Raw genomic sequence first — 17,346 nt, forward strand, 5'->3', positions numbered from 1 at the left:
ACGCATCAAGCCCGCCACTCCCTGCCTCGCTTCACGCTCTGTTCAGCGCGCTCAGAGCGTCCCCAGTGGAGTAGGAACAAACTGCTCAAAGCGTCCCCTGTGGAGCATGAACAAGCTCGGGACACCAGACACCGTATTGGGCCCGCCAAACGAAATGAGGCTTTGGGTCTCAGCTAGCCGACTAGAGATATAAAAAAAAATGTCGCGCGCGCCCCAAAGGCTAGAGACGCGACGCTCTATAGCATCGTTATGTTAGTAGTTACTTCTACATACGCGCATGTCATATGTGATATGTCTATCTTCAGTCCACGACCTTAGCAAAGGTAGCTATTCATAAAACGCAAAATGACGTACATTTTCACACCCAATTCCATTACACCAGGCTGAGGGACTAATCAAATTAGTGCATTAAAAATCTTCTGCATAAATTACGCATCTGTGCATTATGCAAGTGGCCACTCGGGCTAATTAAATTAGGGAGCATATATAATTACATCATGCAAGTATCTTCAATAAGTATTCAACTCATCCACATTAACCATGCTAGGGCTTCATTCCGTCTTGATTTTGTCATCCCAGCAAACATTACTCCAGAAAATATCGGACAATGCCTTGTTCAAAAATGGTCAAGCCCACAGAAGAGCATAACCACTCGAGATAAGCAGGCACGAAATCCCCCATGAGGGGGCACACCATACCTACGAAACAGTAAGATCAAACATTACTAATTTTATCTCAACTGATTCCAGGTAAAAATAATAATGCAATTAAATTGAAGTATGGTATGCGGAAATTCACTTTTGATCTCTGGTGCATATGCATCTCAGTTATTATGGTATATAAGAGGAAAATACAGTACTTAGAAAACAAGCTAACATGTCGTAACAGCAATGATGGATGCACTTTTATTGACATGAGGGTGAAACAAACAAACCTCCAGAAGCGAAAGTTATCCAACACATGATCAATATCAATACCATACTCAGCTGCCCGCATCACAAAAAACCCACGCTCATGAATTCTCTGTGATCCAGAAATTACCTGCTCACCTGTCATGTCAAAGAAATGCAATTAACAAACATGTGTTGGCCCTGAAGTTCAGATTTAAAAGCATCTATACATTTTTGCTCTAAAGTGACCATGCATACAAGTTTAAGAAATGTGTCAGCCAGAAACAAGAGCAATGTTATTTCACCTCGAAAGAAGACATCAAAAGAATTACTGTAGGCAGGGTTTCCAACACAAGGCATGGTGTATAAAGGGCATACAGCCGAAGGATGTTGATGAAGGATGAACAGATCAGTGCCATACCTGCAAAATATGCAATAACTTTATACTGCTTAGTATAAATGTAGTAAAAGTACATCTACAAGAACAGCAAAATACACATACTTCTCCCGAACAAGTTGGCAGAGTTCTTGCTGATGTTTGCCGGTAAGGTCAGTCATATGCTTTACTTCTGTTCCAGCTTCCTGTCAAAAAAAACCTGGCAATGTTTAGTTCTTGACAACAGGGCACATCCTTCATGCAGCATACTGATGGCTACTATAAACTGCATGCTTTTGGTCAGTCATTTGGTATACTGGCATGAAAAAAATGAAAAAAAAAAATAGATTGTGAACTTTTATACTAATTTATTTCCAATTTTATGCAACCGAGCATCAAATACACTTGAACATTATAAAATTCAATAGTACTCAGGAGGTTTGCTTGCCTACGTCATTCAATGGTACTAACCTAATTGGATTAGACTACAAACAACACACTATTCTACTCCAGTATCACACATAGGGAATCAATAACTTGTTCAAATTTCAAGCAAATCCAATAAACCATGATAAAAGGACATAATGAACTATTCAATTTTTGATATACTTGGTTGGTTTCAAAGGAAAATTCAGGTCTAGTTACAAAATGTGAACACTAGTGATATCCCCTTCTACAGTTAAGTGTAAACCATATTCCGCTATGCATCTTCTACTCCATGTTAGTCTTACTATACTTCCCTATATTGTTTGCACATCACACAGCCATGTGGAAGCATGAATCAGGGGGAATACGGGAAGAATGGTTAACCCGAAAGATTGCCAGCACAGACATAGTTGAGGTAGTGCATGATACGGTCAAGGACTTGCACTTGATGACAGACCGACTGGAGTAGCATGGCATTTCCTCATGTAGAGGGTTTAGAGTGGAGCAGCAGCTCGATCTTCAAACATCTTCATGAGGCAATTTGATCAGAGGCGGTTGTCGCATATTAATTATTATTTGCTCGTAATTTACGGGCTCTCAGCACTATAGCCAATGGTGGAGCTAAGCACAAGATTACTCATTCACAACCTATTGAACCTAATGCAAATGAATCCTACAGAAAGTTCCCATGGACGGTAATCTTACGAATTCGGATTAGAATCCTCCAAAATTTCTTTGAATCAAAGAGGCCATAGGCATACTTGTTTACTAGCCATTGACAAACAAATCATTCACAACCTTAGGTTTCTAGTAAGATCGGATGAGTCGATTCAGTCAATAAAATATGAATTAGCCATTGACAAACAAAATATTAATGCCATGGTTGTCAAACGCACCATGGTTAAAAACCAGTGTTGTTTATAAATTGGTATTTGATACCTGGACATCAAAAACCATGATATTCAAATACCGTGGTTTTTCTCAACACTTTCTTGCAAACAGAAGCCATATTTTATTGTCCACGATATTCCAGCATTTAGAGTACTAATGAACATATCATGATAGTTAGTCCTCTGTATACAATATTTACTAGAACAGAGGACACGTCACCAATTTTGTATGCATACCGTAGTTGCCGAAAAAATTGAAACAAATTGAAATATAAGGTAATCCAGACCTATGGATCTCATCATGCAGTGAGAACACAAGAAAGTGTATAAAACAGGAGCAACATCAAGATAGCGCAAAATAGCCACCAAGTCCGTACCTTCAACATCTGAATTCCTTCATCATATTTGAGCATTAAGGTTTCCTCTAGGTACTACATGAATTATCCCAATACGAGTCAGTAGATTGATGTACAATAATCAGATAGCAGGGCACAAGATTTTATAATATTTTATAAATTTGAATGCACAGTGTATTCTTATTATCTCAAAGTATTTCATGTTCTCATTTGATTATCTCAAAGTGTTTCATATATTTAACAAACAAGAAAATAACAATATGGCATGTAAAAACAGGATAAAACGATATTTTACCTTTGGGGGCTCGGCAGGATACCTCTGACTTATTGCCTCAAGCTCTTTCTTGCAATTCTCATTTAAATGCTTAAACAAATCTACCAACAAGGCATTGACAATATCACAAACCTGTGCAAATAAACCCCTTAGTATTAACTCATCATCAGTTATTTATTGGAAAACATTATGCTTCTGGCATACCTCGAGATAATGGTCCTTGATCTCCATTTCAGCAGCTAAATCACAGATGTGCAATTTACAGTTTGATTTCTCATGTCTGAACAAGGGACCAATCTCAAACACACGCTTAACCTCACAAGTAGCCATTTGCTTGTATAGCAAGGGAGATTGTGCTAAGAAAGTTCGTTGGCCAGTGATGTCCTCTGGATTGACGACAGCTAACCCACCTTCAACTGATCCAGCAAATATGCCATGGGTGTGTATCCCAACAAAATGCTTTGACCTCAAAAATTCCATGATTTTCTACAGTTCATATTTCAGAAAATTAGAAAAGGCATTTCATGTCTAGTATATAGTACCAATTCGTATAATTAGAAAAAAAAATGGTGGTGTGCATAAAACAAGTGTGCTACAGTGGAATTTATGTTAAATATTCATGTATGATTGATGCAAAAAAACAGTGTTATGTGGCACATATCACAGGGTAATCTGCAATAAATAGCATCAACATGCGGGAGAGGCAGCCTATTTAAGATACAATACAAAAGCGCGAGCCTAACAGAGAAGTGCCCTCTGCTCAAGAAATTGTTACGATAAATTCAACCTACATACAAACAGTCAACAGATCTGCTGAATATAGGTATTTGATTATTGCAACGAAAGCGAATTCTGTGGCAGATATCACGGGGTAATCTACATGGAATAGTATCACTAAACAGTAGCAAATGCTTAATCAAAATACAATACAAAGCTCAAGCCTGCCTATTATAGAAGTGCATTTTATGTTAAGAAATGGTAGTAAGTTAACGAGAATTTACACCGAATGTGAGACCTTGATTGTTCTTACTCTTTTTGGCTTTCTAAAAATAGAACACATGATGTTGCTATTTCTTTATTTCGTGATGAGTGGTATGTTTGTGACAATAACAACAAAATTTTGCAAACAGAACAAAGAAGTCTGTTATATACCACACAGTAATCCATATGGAATCGTGTCACGTAAAGTAGCAACAGCTTACTTGCAGTAAAATAGCTCTAAAGCCAATATAGAAGTGCCTTTCGCTGTAAGAAAATGATACTATGCATGGTACATATATGAGTCTAACAAGCAGTGGATCCAAGCTATGATTCTAAAAAAAATAAAAAAAGAGAACTCATGCTGAATATTGATATATAATTATTGCAGTGAAACATAATTGTGTGGTGAAAATCACGGAGTAAGCTGTATTCACCCTGATCCTCGCTATGACAAAGGTTGTAGGTTTGACCCACATAACAACTTAACCATAAACATGTTGTCACGGGTGATAATAACAAAGTACTGACATAATGATACATACTATGCGCATTATAGTAGTAAGTAAAAAACAGTACAAAGTACTGACATATTCAACTTCAGAGTGGATGCGGAAGATTGCATGGCACACAGGTAAGGGATTGGCATAGTCATAATTCAAAGATGGCCTTTCATCAGCATGAGCAAGGCCCCATCCAGCCTGAAATCGCATAAGTCGTATCAGAGAATAGTCATTCTTCTAGTGAAAATTCTAGTGAAATTGGCAAACAGAGCTAAGATGGGCGAAAACCATGGTGGGGGGACCTACTTGTCCAACCAACCGAGGTTCACCCTCTCGTCCGACCAGATTCTCCTCCAGCGCGATTGAAGGCCTTGTGGTGATGCTGATGGAAGAACTCTTCGATGCCCCATCAATCGTACTGCCATCTTGCGTCGTTGAGATGGTATGGACCTTCCTCACCTGAATCGCCCCCTTTCGTCCCACCAGGTTCTCTGGCAGCATGATTTGCCTTGCGGTGATGCCGATGGAAGAAGTCTGTGATAGCTCATCAACCGGATTGCATTCTTCCATCGCTGCAGCAGCATCAACCGGACTGCCATACTTCCCGATGGTATGGAGATTCCTCACCTGACTCTCCCCTTCTCGTCCAACTGGGTTCTCTGGAAGCATGATTGAAGGCCTTGTGGGGATGCTGATGGAAGAACTCTGTGATGCCCCACCAACTTGACTGTCATCATCCATCATGGTGACACTATCAACCAGACTGCCATCTTCCATGGTGGCGAGCCCATGAACCAGACTGCCATCTTCCGCCGTGGTGGCCGTACCAACCTGACTGATATCTTCCATCGTGGTGACGCCATCAATGTTGACCCCATGAACCGGACTGCTATCTTCGATTGTGGCAACGACTCCATCAACTGCAGTGTCATCATCATCAACCACACTGTCATCCTCTTCATCCGTGGTGACCCCATCAAGCGGACTTCCATCTTTATTCGTTGCGATGGTATGGAGCTTCCTCACTTGAATCTCCACCGGTTGTGTTGTGCCAGGCAGCAGATCCTTGTCCATCCCAGGGGGGGAGACGACGCCCTCAACATCGAGGTAGGTTCCTTTGCGCAGGGTGGCAGCAAAGTGCACCATGCGCGTGGTCACCCCCTTGTCTGCACTGGCGACGACCTTACAGCGCACCGTTCTAGAGTTGCTGAGCAGCACCACAATGGTCCTCGTCTTGCCCAGTGGCCGGACCTGCATGACACTGCCCAAGAGCAGCACGTAATTGCCCACCCTGGATTCATCGAGCTTTCCGGCGTACATCCATGGCCTCTCGCGGAACAAATCCCAGGGGATGCGGCCGTACACCGAATCGTATGGATCCTGTGCTATTTTTTTCTTGGACTTGGCTCTCCTCCCCTTGCTGCTTCCGCTGTGCTTCTTGGTGACGGCGGCCTGCTGCTCGGTCGACATCTTGAGAACCGCCCTGAATTCAGGCAGACTATGTCGAGGAGGGAGGGAATTTATACAAGATTTCACGGAATCGGGAGAGGCCGTATGAATCGGAGCCGGACTCCCGCCAGGAGCAAATTTCGTAACCCTAGGAAGCCTGCTGCTGCTGTATATGAATCGAAACCGGGCTCCTACCCGCCGGCAGCAGATCTAATAACCATAAGCCTTCTTCTGCTGTATGAATAATTGGAAACGGGGGACTCCTATGGCAGATTTCGTAAACCTAGGAAGCCTGCCGCGGCGGCAGCGGCGGCGCGGATGGGGAAGGGAGGAGAGGGTCGTTGGTTCGTTGCGGTAATACGGGACAACCCGGCCCATTAATTTGGAGCCACAACCACGTTCGCCAAGTTGCTCGGGCGGTCGAACCCAACACTCTAAAAAAGCCCGGAAAGCCCTGGCTCCGCGGTGAACGTGTCGACACGGGACAGAAGCACCTGTCGAACCGGACAGGGGAAATGAACTTTTTTTAGGTTTATAATAAAATTTTAGATTTGAACGTTTTTAAATTTTATCTCTTTGAATTTGAAAAAAAGATAACAAAACAGAAAAGGAAAGGAAAACAAACAGAAAAGAAAGGAAAAGAATAAACAGAAAACGAAAAGAAATAGAAAAACGGAAATGCGTTGCGTTGCATCCGGACTGGAGTTGCGAGGTTCGTTTGTCTCTGCTAGGCAGCTGCTAGCATGCATTTCCCCTGTCCCGCAACATTTCGTAGCAGACACTAGCACAAAAGGTGACAGAAAATATAACATAAATTTTGACAGCATTTACCTGTCCCACAACATTTCTTAACAGACAATAGCAGAAAAAAGTGAAAGAAAGTATAACACAAATTGTTAGCAAACTATTGCGTTACACTGACATGCAAAGTTGCGGGATTATGGCGGTATACAGTTGCAGAGGAGCACCAGATACACTTCACAGTAAGACTTTAAGGTATATGACTACACTTGAGCATTCCAGTTCAAACAGTTACAAGGTTTGACTATAAATCTTAGGGCTTCAAGCGTTGGCAATCCCGTGGAAACAACGATGCCATCTTGATTTCTGGCAACCCTAAGTATAGCATAACAAAGCGCTCTAAACCTGCCCCAAACCCACCACGAGGCGGTGCACCATATCTGCAACCATATATAGATTATAGAGCCCATTCAATTATTGCCAACACAGAAATAAGACTAATATTTTTGTATTGCATTCCAAGAAAGACACATACCTGAACGTTTCCACGAACGATTTAAATGCCGTGAGATCTAGCCCACATTGTTTGATCCTTCGCAGCAGTATAAGGCCATTATGGATCCTTTGAGATCCTGATAGAACCTCCTGGCCTACGATAAACACAAAACAATATTCAAATGACCAAATTGCTTTTCATTTCCTCGTCTCTATTAGTATATAACCGATATTTTTTAGTCCCATATGTGACGAACTCTTGGTATACCTCTGATGAAAGCATCAAACGAATTGCTGTATCTATGGGTAGCATCAGTATCCACCATCTCGGCACAGGGCATTGTATAGAATGGCCTTAATGCCAGAGGATATTCGTAGAGGATAAAGAAATCAGTACCAAACCTACATAATTATTGCACATTTCATAACAAGGACTACAAATCAAGAACTGCAACCATTAACGCGTAATAATTATTGAAAACAGTGGCTGAAGTAACGTACATATCAAGGACCAGCTTCCCAAGTTCTTTCTCAGCCATGTCACTGAGATCATCAAATTCCTCAATTTCGAACCCAGAGTCCTGCAAAGAAGCAGCAACAGGAAGTATATGAACATAAAATAAAGAAAACTGATTGAGCACAAAACAAGCATTAAGTAGAATATTCCGCACTTTTAGCATCTGTATTCCTTCTCTGTACTTTAGCATCAGCGTCTTGGGATGATACTACATAGGCAAGAAATAGTACAGTATGATGACAGGGAACCAGCAAACATTTGACATTTATTCATATACTACTATACTATATGGAAATGTTACCTGAAGATCTACACATGGGTATTGCTCCTTTATGAAATTTATTTCGTCTTGATAGTTTTCCTTCAAATGATCAAAGACCTGAACAAATAGAGAATCAACCAAATGGCAGACCTGTAAACAAAATAGCATAAATATCAGTAACAGTTTATAGAAGGAACATGAAATCAGTGGAATTAACTAGTAGTGACTTATACCTCCATATAATCCTCACTTATTTCCATCTCTGCATGAAGGCCAACATATTCACACAGATGTCGATGAGTCTTCGACTTCTCTGCTCGATAAACATGACCAATCTCGAACACTTTCTTGAACCCGCCATTTAGGGTCATCTGCTTGTATAACTGCGGTGATTGCGCAAGTGCTGCAACAGCCCCATTGGGATATGCCAACTTGAAAACTGCAGCTCCTCCCTCACTGCTAATCTCCGGGGTTAACTTTGGAGTGTGTATGTTCATGAAATTATTGCTTGCCATTATTTCTGCAAATTTCTGCATAAACAAATACTGTGAGTATCCTTGTAGTAGCACAGTGGAGATAATATTGGAATTGCAATGTAAATTACTTACTAACGTCACTGCGCTTTGGATCTGAAAAATCGAGCGGGTAGGGTTGGTCCGCAAGTCCAGGAATCTTTTGTTCAAACGTACATTCAGCGCGGCATGTGCAAGCTTCTTCATATTCTGAACATCAAATGTTGGTTCAGTGAGACTTGAGGTCGCTATATAGCAAGGTAACCTAACGCATTTAGAATAGCAACACATCACCTTGTCATGTTTCACATGCGCTCCTCGAGCAGCATCCTCAAGATGTAATATCAATGGAGCTAGTGCCCTTGAGATACAGTATAACTTGCTCACATCCAACTCGGCCTGTCAAGTTACCAAATTAAACAGAGTAGAGAATAGAAGTTACAGGCTAAAAAAGAGGTGTGTGTGGCAGTATGAGAATTTACTAACCTGATTGCTTGTACTGAACCTGGCCACGCCATGCACCTCTATATAACTTTCCTTAGTAAGTTTCCCAACATATGATACCATGTCGCCATCTACGCCAATTATATCCGTAGACACGACGCATTTGACTGTGTGAGGGCCATCGCGCAACACAACAAGTGCCAACTTCTTATTCTTCTTGCTAACGCTCTCGGCGAACCCCTGTACCATAACAGTGCCACCAGCAGCGTCTGAGCTGAGCTCTGAAATTTCTGCCCTTTGTCTTTTTAAGGTACGCTGGCACTGGAAGATTTCTTCAGGAAAATCGCCATAACACTGAGAGAAAAACTCCGAGTCCAGGGCCACATTGTCCTTGGTGCTATCCTTGAGCAGGCGCTTCTTGGTATTGCCGCTCCCCTCTGAGACCACCTCCTCCTGAAAATAAAAGTATGTTTGCTCACATTTCTATGGGTAGTATTCAAACAAAGAATTTACCACCTTAGTTGTCAACGAAGTAGCACTAAGTTTACGACACCATGCTAACTACAGATATCAACATGCCACAGTAATCGACCTACAGATAACTTCACCAGTCTGGCAGTCACCACTAACCTTGCACACGAATGGGGAAGTCGCATTCTCAATCATTATAAGAGGCGAAATGGTATTGATTTCCTCCGGTTCACTTTCCCACGCACATTTTAGGACACTATCTTAAATTTGTTTCAAGTTTCAACTGACTTCGTCAATTGCATATGAAGGAGGTTGCTGCCAATCATGTTGTAGAGTTTTCTTTTCAAAAAAAAAATGGTGCAGAAAGTGTGTACTGTAAGTGGGACAAATTCCAGCGTCCTACGGCCACGGTCAACGTTCACAAAACAAAGGATAGCAAACAGACTTGTCAAATTAAAGGACATGACAAGGCTAAGATGAAGAAAAAAACCGTTGAAAGCAGAAGGACGCAATTCTTTGAATCAGCTTCTCTAGCGGCTGTGAGGGGTGTCTTACCATTTACCATTCTGTTGCACTGGTGAGAAACAATTAAGATGTCAGCTCCTATAGTCAAAACAATAATTAAGGGATAAAGGTACAAAGAGACATACAGATTAGTAAATTAAAACAGCTTTCATGGCATTAGAAAATACAGAACCACATTCACATAGACACAAAATATCTCATAGCTTACAAACATTTGGTCAAGCCTTAAATTTCACATAGGTACAACAACATAGAGTATGGGTTATCTTGTAGCAAATGTGCAAAAGGGAAACTGCATCAACAAGTTGCTTTCAGTGTACTAATGTCGACATTTAGGAGACTGGAAGTGGAAACATTCATATGTATCTTGCATTCCTTTAAAAAAAGGTAAGTATAATGTTGATTGCATGGCCAACAGAGCTACTCCCCCCCGTCCCATGGAAGTTGTCTGAGATTTGTCAAAATTTGGATGTATCTAGAAAAATCTCAGACAAGTTTGATAGGACAGAGGGTGTATTACTAACGCAATGAGATAGATCCCAGATTTTACAATATATTACTGTAATATCAATATATAATTTGATGAACCACTTCGAAACTTGTTAAAAAAGTGCAATGCGAACCAGGTGACAGAGAAAGAAACATGTATTTCAAGATCTCAAGAGTTGATTCTGCTGAATTAATTAGCTAACAGTACTCAGTTCCATGATTTCAAATGTGAATACAACAAAACAGATGAAGCCGGCAGACAAAAATCTATTGATGGACCATTTAAAAAAGGAAGATAGCTAATGAGATTTTGTTAGCAGACCACGAGAAATTTTAGTTTACCATGCATGTGCAACTTCAGGTAGAAACGTATATACTTATAAACTTACATCTGCATTATGATCCAACAGCATTTTCATAGCTCCTGCATGATCTTTTGTAGCAGCACAGTGCAGTGGTGTTCCACAAAATGCTACTGCATCTACATCAGCCCCATTTTGAAGTAAAAGTTCAACAGCTTTCAGGTCTCCTGAAAAAACCATGAATTAGCTGCATAAGATGACATGTATTTATGTAACATCCTTTTTCTAAAAATAAATATCCTACTATGCACTTTTTTCTGGACAGGGAGGAACTAATGCAAGTGGCTGCATACTTAATTGCTATGTGGGAAATGGATCCTCGTGAGATAACAATAGAAAATCACACCATAATACAACTTACAAATTAAAACACGATTTGAAAAAATTGCAGTGCACAGATACAATACAAAGTCATGTGGTTATAATTAAGGCAAACCTGATCCAGCTGCTAAGTGCAACGGGGAAAGGCCATCATCGCTGGCTTTGTTTGGGTCGGCTCCTTGAGTAAAAAGATAATTGACAATGTCTACACCCTTACCAAGAATGGCAACTAACAGAGGCGTTCTACCTGACAATCACATAACAATGAACCAAGCTTACTGATGGTAAAAGGTAAATACATCTTAATCAAACACAACCAAGGTTAGCCTGCTGCAAATGTAAAATAACACGGAAACACATGCTTCCAAACCAAAAATTTGTCCAGGGCTTTAGAGGGAAACAAACCTTGGGAGTCCATGCAATTCACATCAAACAGAAGCTCCTCGATTAAGTACATGCAGACCTCCAAACTCCCTGCGGAGGCAGCAGCGTGAAGGACCCCAAGATCTTCCAAGCCCTCTGCCTCCTGATACCTCAGCGCCTCAATGGCCTCTTTGGGGTGGCCCATGCCGTCGTCCACCACCGTCACCAGCGCTGCACAGAAATTGACCAAATAATCAGCACCCAATGCCCCCGACCAAAGACCTGGAACGAGATAGCGCTAAGTACCTTCGAAGGCGGAGAGATTGTCTGCTGCGGCGGCCTCGAATAGAACTTTCCGCATCATGGCGCTGACTGCGGCATCGAGAGGAGAAGCACCGTTAGGGTTTTGGGTTGGGATTAGGGTCAGATGTAGGCGACGGGGTTACCTGTGGAGGAGGCTGGCGCCGCCATGGGGTCGATGAAGCAGTGGAGCGCCAAGGGTAGCAGTACGAGAGGAGAGGGGTCGATCGGAGCAGTGGAGCGGCTAGGGTTTCGGGGGGAGAGGAGCAGGACGAGAGGAGAAAGCTGCCGTACGCGGGAATGGAGGGATGAAGGAGATGGAAGTGCAGATCACACCGCCTTTGTCGCGTACCCCCTCTCGTTGGCTTTTTTTTTTTTTTTTTTTGAGGGGTAAACATCACCTTTTATTACTCAAAAATAACCGGAGGCAAAGTCTAGAATCTTTTTATAGTTTTCTTTTTTTTAGTCGTTTGTAATCGGTTTCACCAGTGAATTCCATCAGTTATTATCTCATCAAAAGGTGAGTTTAGGAGTCACACTTGACGTCCATGTTCTAAAGAAATTGAGGAACGAGCTAAACTAGTTGAATACCCGTGCGTTGATATGGCTCTTTAAATTTATTTAGTCACCGGGGCACACATATAGATATAGAAGTGAAAATTATGATTATTTTTTGAGTGAATGAGCCCTTCATCACTACAATATAAAATGACACTTTTATTCACATTGCCTTTTTTTGTTTGTGGCAAGTTCCTACATGGAGTAACTATAAGAAAAGAAAAGATTTTTTGGCTCCCTCAACTATAAGACAGGGGTTATCCATATTGACTTAGTCCACACATTTAAGTATCTACGTTTTTGTTACTTCCTAATTTTCCCAATTATTTCGATTGTTCTTATATTCCCTCTGATATCTAAATAAGTGATTTTATTTTAAAACATGAATGTTACTGAAGTAACAAATATACCCTGACCAGTATGATTTGCCACCCATTTCCTTCGGTTCATCTTCTTCAGAAAGCCTACCTCCTTCTTTCCCCCACAGTTTTTTTAGATGGTGATGAAAGCATGAACTAACCTCAGGGCATGTGCTGCTCATGCCAATCTAAAGTGAAGAAGAGAAAAATGAGCATAAATCTTTCTTTCATCATATGTTCATCAAGCCATGCTTTTGTATGATATACATAAATCAATTAAATTTAGAGACGAGAGATCCTTAACATGTAGGAAGCGCATAGGCATTGCCAAAGATAGAAAAGGGCAAGCAGGGAATCTTGCACACCAGACTTTCTTTACCCTGAAGAACACAAAAACTTTGAAGTTGTTTGTCCCTTGGAGACGTTCGAAAAAAACTTTGAAGTTGCTCAAACCACCATTCAGGTGATACTGAACTACTAATACATCTAGAATGAAATATTATACACAAAAAATTATAGTTTCGTTACCATCACAAAATATTTTACAACCAACCATATTTAATGTTTTTGGAACTAAGTGGGGCGTGAATATTAAAACGTCAGGCATGGCAAGGTAATCATTTTACCCAGCATCAAAATTGAGTAAGAACAGAAGTGAAACCTATCTACATTTTGAAAACGAAGACATGTTACAACCTTGGAATTGGCAATGTTTTGTATATTTTTTGTAAGCGCAATATAAATTGACATTTTGTTTCAGTACTACCCAGTTTCATCAAATTAGTACAACAACCTTAAGAAGTATGTTGCTTGTTTCATACTGTGTCAGTGCAAAAATGTATGAAAACTTGCTCTCAGCAGCTTGTTATTGTCTTGCCATAGCAAACTAATTATACATTGAAGATATCACACGCACGCAATGTAGATCGAATTTACAAATGGAATGTGCACAAAGTAGTAGTGGAAGTAGCGAAAAGTGTTTTTGGCTTCCGAGGTCCAGTGCTCTCGCCATTTTAAAAAATAATTAAAAATGTTTATTAGTTATCAAAAAATCTGAAAAATAATTCTGTAGATTGTCAGTGATACATCTCAGAATCATGGAAAATCTTAACCGAAAATTATTTTTACTTTGTGCTAGACAAAAATAACAAAATCTAACATGTTTTTGGAGATTTGAAAGATATGCACTTTTGTCTTTTTTGTGTAGCTTAAAATATAAAGTATTTAAAATTGATAATTTACACGTTTGTGGGATACATTATTGGCTATATGTATATTTTTCAGAATTTTTTGAAATTCAAAAATATGATTTTTAATTTATTTAAAAAACGAGATCAGTGATGCCCATGTGCACCAAATCTCTATCCTAGAAGTAGTACTTAGCTTAGAACAGTAACATAGCACGGTAGGGAGTAGCACGTAGGATTAGATAACCAAAAGGAGCAGCAAACATGGCGTGAGAGAGCGGTGGTTAGAGCATCCCCACTCGTTGGCGCTCCCCACGCTCAAATCCGGCGAAATTTTCGTCCGGATTGGATGAAGATTTGGCGTGGGGAGTAGTAGTTTTCCAGCCGCGTGCCCAGGCGAAGTCGACGATGCGAATTTAAAAAACGGAAACTTGACAAACTACGGCTAAAAACGGTTGAATATAGACTAAATTTAATGATATTTATTATATTACGGGCGGAGTTCATACATAGAGGCCGAATCGACTATATTTCGAATTCGGCTAGGGGAATTCAAACGCATTTTAAAACACGGCGCTACATGCCGAAATGGCGGTAGAACACCGTGTAGTCGCCGCCGTCGTCGTCGAGCCGTCGTTGTTGGCCTTCGGCGCGCGGCCGGGCTGGCGCCCGGCCGGCGTCTCCTTCACCACGGATGGCTTGTACCAGTCGTCGTCGGAGTACTCGAGGTCGACGACGGGGACAACGACGCCGGATGGAGGTGTCGCAGACGGCGGTACCGCGCGACATCGTCGTTGGCGGCTGGAGCGGCGCGGGCGGCGAGCCGGCGTGCGTCGGCCAGTCCGGCGGCCGCCGCTGCTGCTCCGCCTCCTCGCGCTCCCGGCCGCGCTCGGCCCGGGCCGGTGCGGCGTCGTCCGCGCGCTTCTCCTCCTCCATGTCGTGCAGCGACCGGCGATCGCCTCCGCCATCGCGGCGTCCTCGCGCGCTCGCCTCCCTCGGCGAGCTGGCTTGCGGCGGCCTCTTTCTTCGTCTTCTCCGGCCGGCCGCGGCACGGAAGGCTGTCGCGGATGACGAGGGCGCCGCCGCTGCGCGCCTCGGTCGTCGGCGGAGACGCCGGCTCCTTCTTGAGCGCGCACCGGCGTCGAGGCGACGTCGCCTCCTCCCTCTTCACCGGCGCCAAGGATGACCTTGACGCCGATCCGAAGACGACGAGCTGGAAGCCATGCACGCGTGGCTGCCGCGACGCTTCCCCGACGGTCGCGCTCGCCGATGCCCTCGATGCCGATGGAGGGCATCGTGAGCACGCGCAGCTTGCCGCCCTCGATGTGCGCGAGGACGTTCGCCGGCGTCCTTTCGCGCGCTCCACCACCGTCGGCGGCCCGCGGCGCTGCTGCGCGCACGTCCCGCGCGAGGCCGGCCCGGCGCCGCTCGGTAGGCGCGCCGGCTCCTCCCCGCCCTCGCCGAGCCGCCGGAGGAAGTAGGCAGCTCCTCCCCCACCGCGTGGTGATGCCTTCTCGTGAGACCGGAAGCTGCGATGGCGCGGGCGTCGCGCGCGGCGCGCTCCCTCGTCGGTGGGGGCATTGGCTGCGGAGGTGCGCCTCGTGGCGCGCTCGCTCGGGATAGGCGTTCCACCAGTCGGAGGGCGCGTCGCTCCCGCGGCGGCGCGGCGGGCATTGAGGACGCCGCCGCGGCGACGCGTTAGCGCGCGCCGAGCCGCCTCCTCGGGAGGCCTCGTGTCCGGCGGGCGAGGGGTACCCCGCCTCGGTGGAGGAGGTGCCCCTCCCACGCGTGGAGCGACCGGCGGGGAAGCCGTTGTTGGCTGCGCCGTCGTCGTCGTAGAACGCCATCTTGAGAGTAGAGGGAGAGTGGAGGGAGAGTGGAGCACGGGGTGCGCCTCGCGGCGAGCGGACCGGCGTATATAGGCGTGGCCGGCGCGGGGATTAAATGCCGCGTGGATTGCGACGCGTCCGCGGCGAGCTGGCCGGCGGCAGCCTTTAGTGCGCGCGGAAGACGATGCGTGCGCGGAAGACGACGACATTAACTCGCCGCGTGGCCGGCGACTGCAGCCGGCGGCGGAGCTTTACGCGCGCGCGGAAGACGATGCGATGAGGACGACGATCGGTTTCTCTCGCCGACAAGTTGGGGCCACCAGACGCGCGGGAAGTTTCCTCGCCGTTTCGCGCGCTTTCGTTTCGTCCGGAGTCCCCGAGCGCTCCCCGGGGGGCCGGGGACGGCGTGGGATCGCCGGATGAATTTAGGCCCAAATCCGGACGAAAACGAGGAACCGGGGGCGCGACTGGGCCGAATTACGCCGTCCGGATGGAAAAAAGGCTCGCCGGGGGCCTCGTCGGGGGGACGAGTGGAGATGCTCTTACTCCCAGTCCTGGTCTCGTCATGGTAAAGCTTGGACATTGGTTGGCATCAAAGAGCGTTTCGCTCCTCGCTCACCTCCTCTAGACGACCGGGACGGCGAAACCCTAACCCGCTTCACCGCAACCCACCCCTCCCCATCTCCCCCGAGGCTCGTTGCCCCTAGAGACGCCGCCGGGCTTCGCTCGCGACGCTGGTGAAGGGGGCGGCGGGATCCGAGCCCTCGGCTCCTCCCGTGGTTGCTAGGTGGAGGAACTCCGCACGGGGTTCGCCAAGACCGAGGCGACAGCTCAATGGGCCTCCCCTTCACGGGCGGTCTTTCCAGCGGCTTCCCCGGTGGGGGCTCGAGATCAGATGCGGCGGCCTCTAGCAGTGTGGCAACGGGGCCCTGCGGTGGGCGTCGTGGTTGGTGGCTCTGGCGGTCGTCCTTGACCTCGCGGGAGGGTAGGGGCCCTCTTCCGCATGATTCCATGAAGGTGGTCAGGTGCTCTTTGTCCTGGGTTCTTCTTCTTGTTCAAGCCCCGCTGATTGGTGTCCTTGGTGTCGTGGAGCTGCGATCTTTACTTCTGCAAGGCGTAGTGCTTGTGTTGTAGCGTAGTGTTGTAAGCTTCTTAGAGTGTTCCTTTGTATGTTCGGCCGTTGTGGTGTGGTGAGAGGACCTTGTGTAATCTGGCCGGTTGAGAGATTTGTTAATTTAAAGTCGAGCTTTCGAGCCTCATGTCTAAAAAAGCATTGCCATTAAACATGCCACTATTATTTCTCTTGAAGAGCTCCAATAGACTGCGATTAAAACTGACATGCCACGTGACAACTAAGACGGTGGGGCTTAATTACCAGTCATATGCGGTGGGGCTATTGGGCTGCCGGTGGTCGAAGAGGTTGGCGCCGAGGCTCTTGGTGCCCAGGTTGCTTCCGGGGTGGAACACGC

At 44.9% G+C, this 17,346-nt stretch overlaps 2 protein-coding genes across 3 annotated transcripts; both read right to left on the reverse strand.

The window, feature by feature from the left end:
- Nucleotides 1-314: 314 nt before the first annotated feature.
- Nucleotides 315-6,523, reverse strand: LOC124680311 (aspartate--tRNA ligase 2, cytoplasmic-like). 2 transcript variants are annotated; one of them, XM_047215384.1, is made up of 9 exons: nt 5,036-6,523; nt 4,781-4,891; nt 3,417-3,698; nt 3,234-3,344; nt 2,960-3,013; nt 1,393-1,472; nt 1,196-1,311; nt 935-1,049; nt 315-698 (listed from the first exon to the last, which is right to left on the reverse strand). In XM_047215384.1, exons 1-9 carry the CDS (start codon nt 6,161-6,163, stop codon nt 617-619), a joined length of 2,079 nt encoding a protein of 692 aa, XP_047071340.1. In that variant the 5' UTR covers nt 6,164-6,523; the 3' UTR covers nt 315-616. The 2 variants fall into 2 exon arrangements, with proteins under 2 accessions (XP_047071340.1, XP_047071339.1); XM_047215383.1 differs by having other exon boundaries at nt 5,000-6,523.
- Nucleotides 6,524-7,082: 559 nt separating this feature from the next.
- Nucleotides 7,083-12,235, reverse strand: LOC124680313 (aspartate--tRNA ligase 1, cytoplasmic-like). Its single transcript, XM_047215386.1, has 16 exons — nt 12,091-12,235; nt 11,951-12,016; nt 11,687-11,875; nt 11,397-11,528; nt 10,988-11,127; nt 10,075-10,158; nt 9,156-9,566; nt 8,964-9,068; nt 8,766-8,879; nt 8,391-8,687; nt 8,197-8,307; nt 8,050-8,103; nt 7,880-7,959; nt 7,647-7,780; nt 7,419-7,533; nt 7,083-7,323 (listed from the first exon to the last, which is right to left on the reverse strand). Exons 1-16 carry the CDS (start codon nt 12,113-12,115, stop codon nt 7,197-7,199), a joined length of 2,184 nt encoding a protein of 727 aa, XP_047071342.1. The 5' UTR covers nt 12,116-12,235; the 3' UTR covers nt 7,083-7,196.
- Between the last annotated feature and the right edge of the window lie 5,111 nt (nt 12,236-17,346).

Source organism: Lolium rigidum, unplaced genomic scaffold, assembly GCF_022539505.1.
Source record: "Lolium rigidum isolate FL_2022 unplaced genomic scaffold, APGP_CSIRO_Lrig_0.1 contig_12257_1, whole genome shotgun sequence".
In the NCBI taxonomy this organism is placed as follows: domain Eukaryota; kingdom Viridiplantae; phylum Streptophyta; class Magnoliopsida; order Poales; family Poaceae; genus Lolium; species Lolium rigidum.

Bases quoted from the DNA above. Each gene is read 5' to 3' on its own strand.
- LOC124680311 (XM_047215383.1), bottom strand. From the start codon at position 6,163: ATGTCGACCGAGCAGCAGGCCGCCGTCACCAAGAAGCACAGCGGAAGC. The intron at 4,892-4,999 runs GTAGGTCCCCCC...ATGCGATTTCAG, and splicing joins AACCTCGGTTGGTTGGACAA to GCTGGATGGGGCCTTGCTCA. The intron at 1,312-1,392 runs GTATGTGTATTT...CATATTTTGCAG, and splicing joins TGCCAACTTGTTCGGGAGAA to GTATGGCACTGATCTGTTCA.
- LOC124680313 (XM_047215386.1), bottom strand. From the start codon at position 12,115: ATGGCGGCGCCAGCCTCCTCCACAG. The intron at 9,069-9,155 runs GTTAGTAAATTC...GTAACTTGACAG, and splicing joins GGTTCAGTACAAGCAATCAG to GCCGAGTTGGATGTGAGCAA. The intron at 7,324-7,418 runs GTATGTGTCTTT...ATATGGTTGCAG, and splicing joins TCGTTCGTGGAAACGTTCAG to ATATGGTGCACCGCCTCGTG.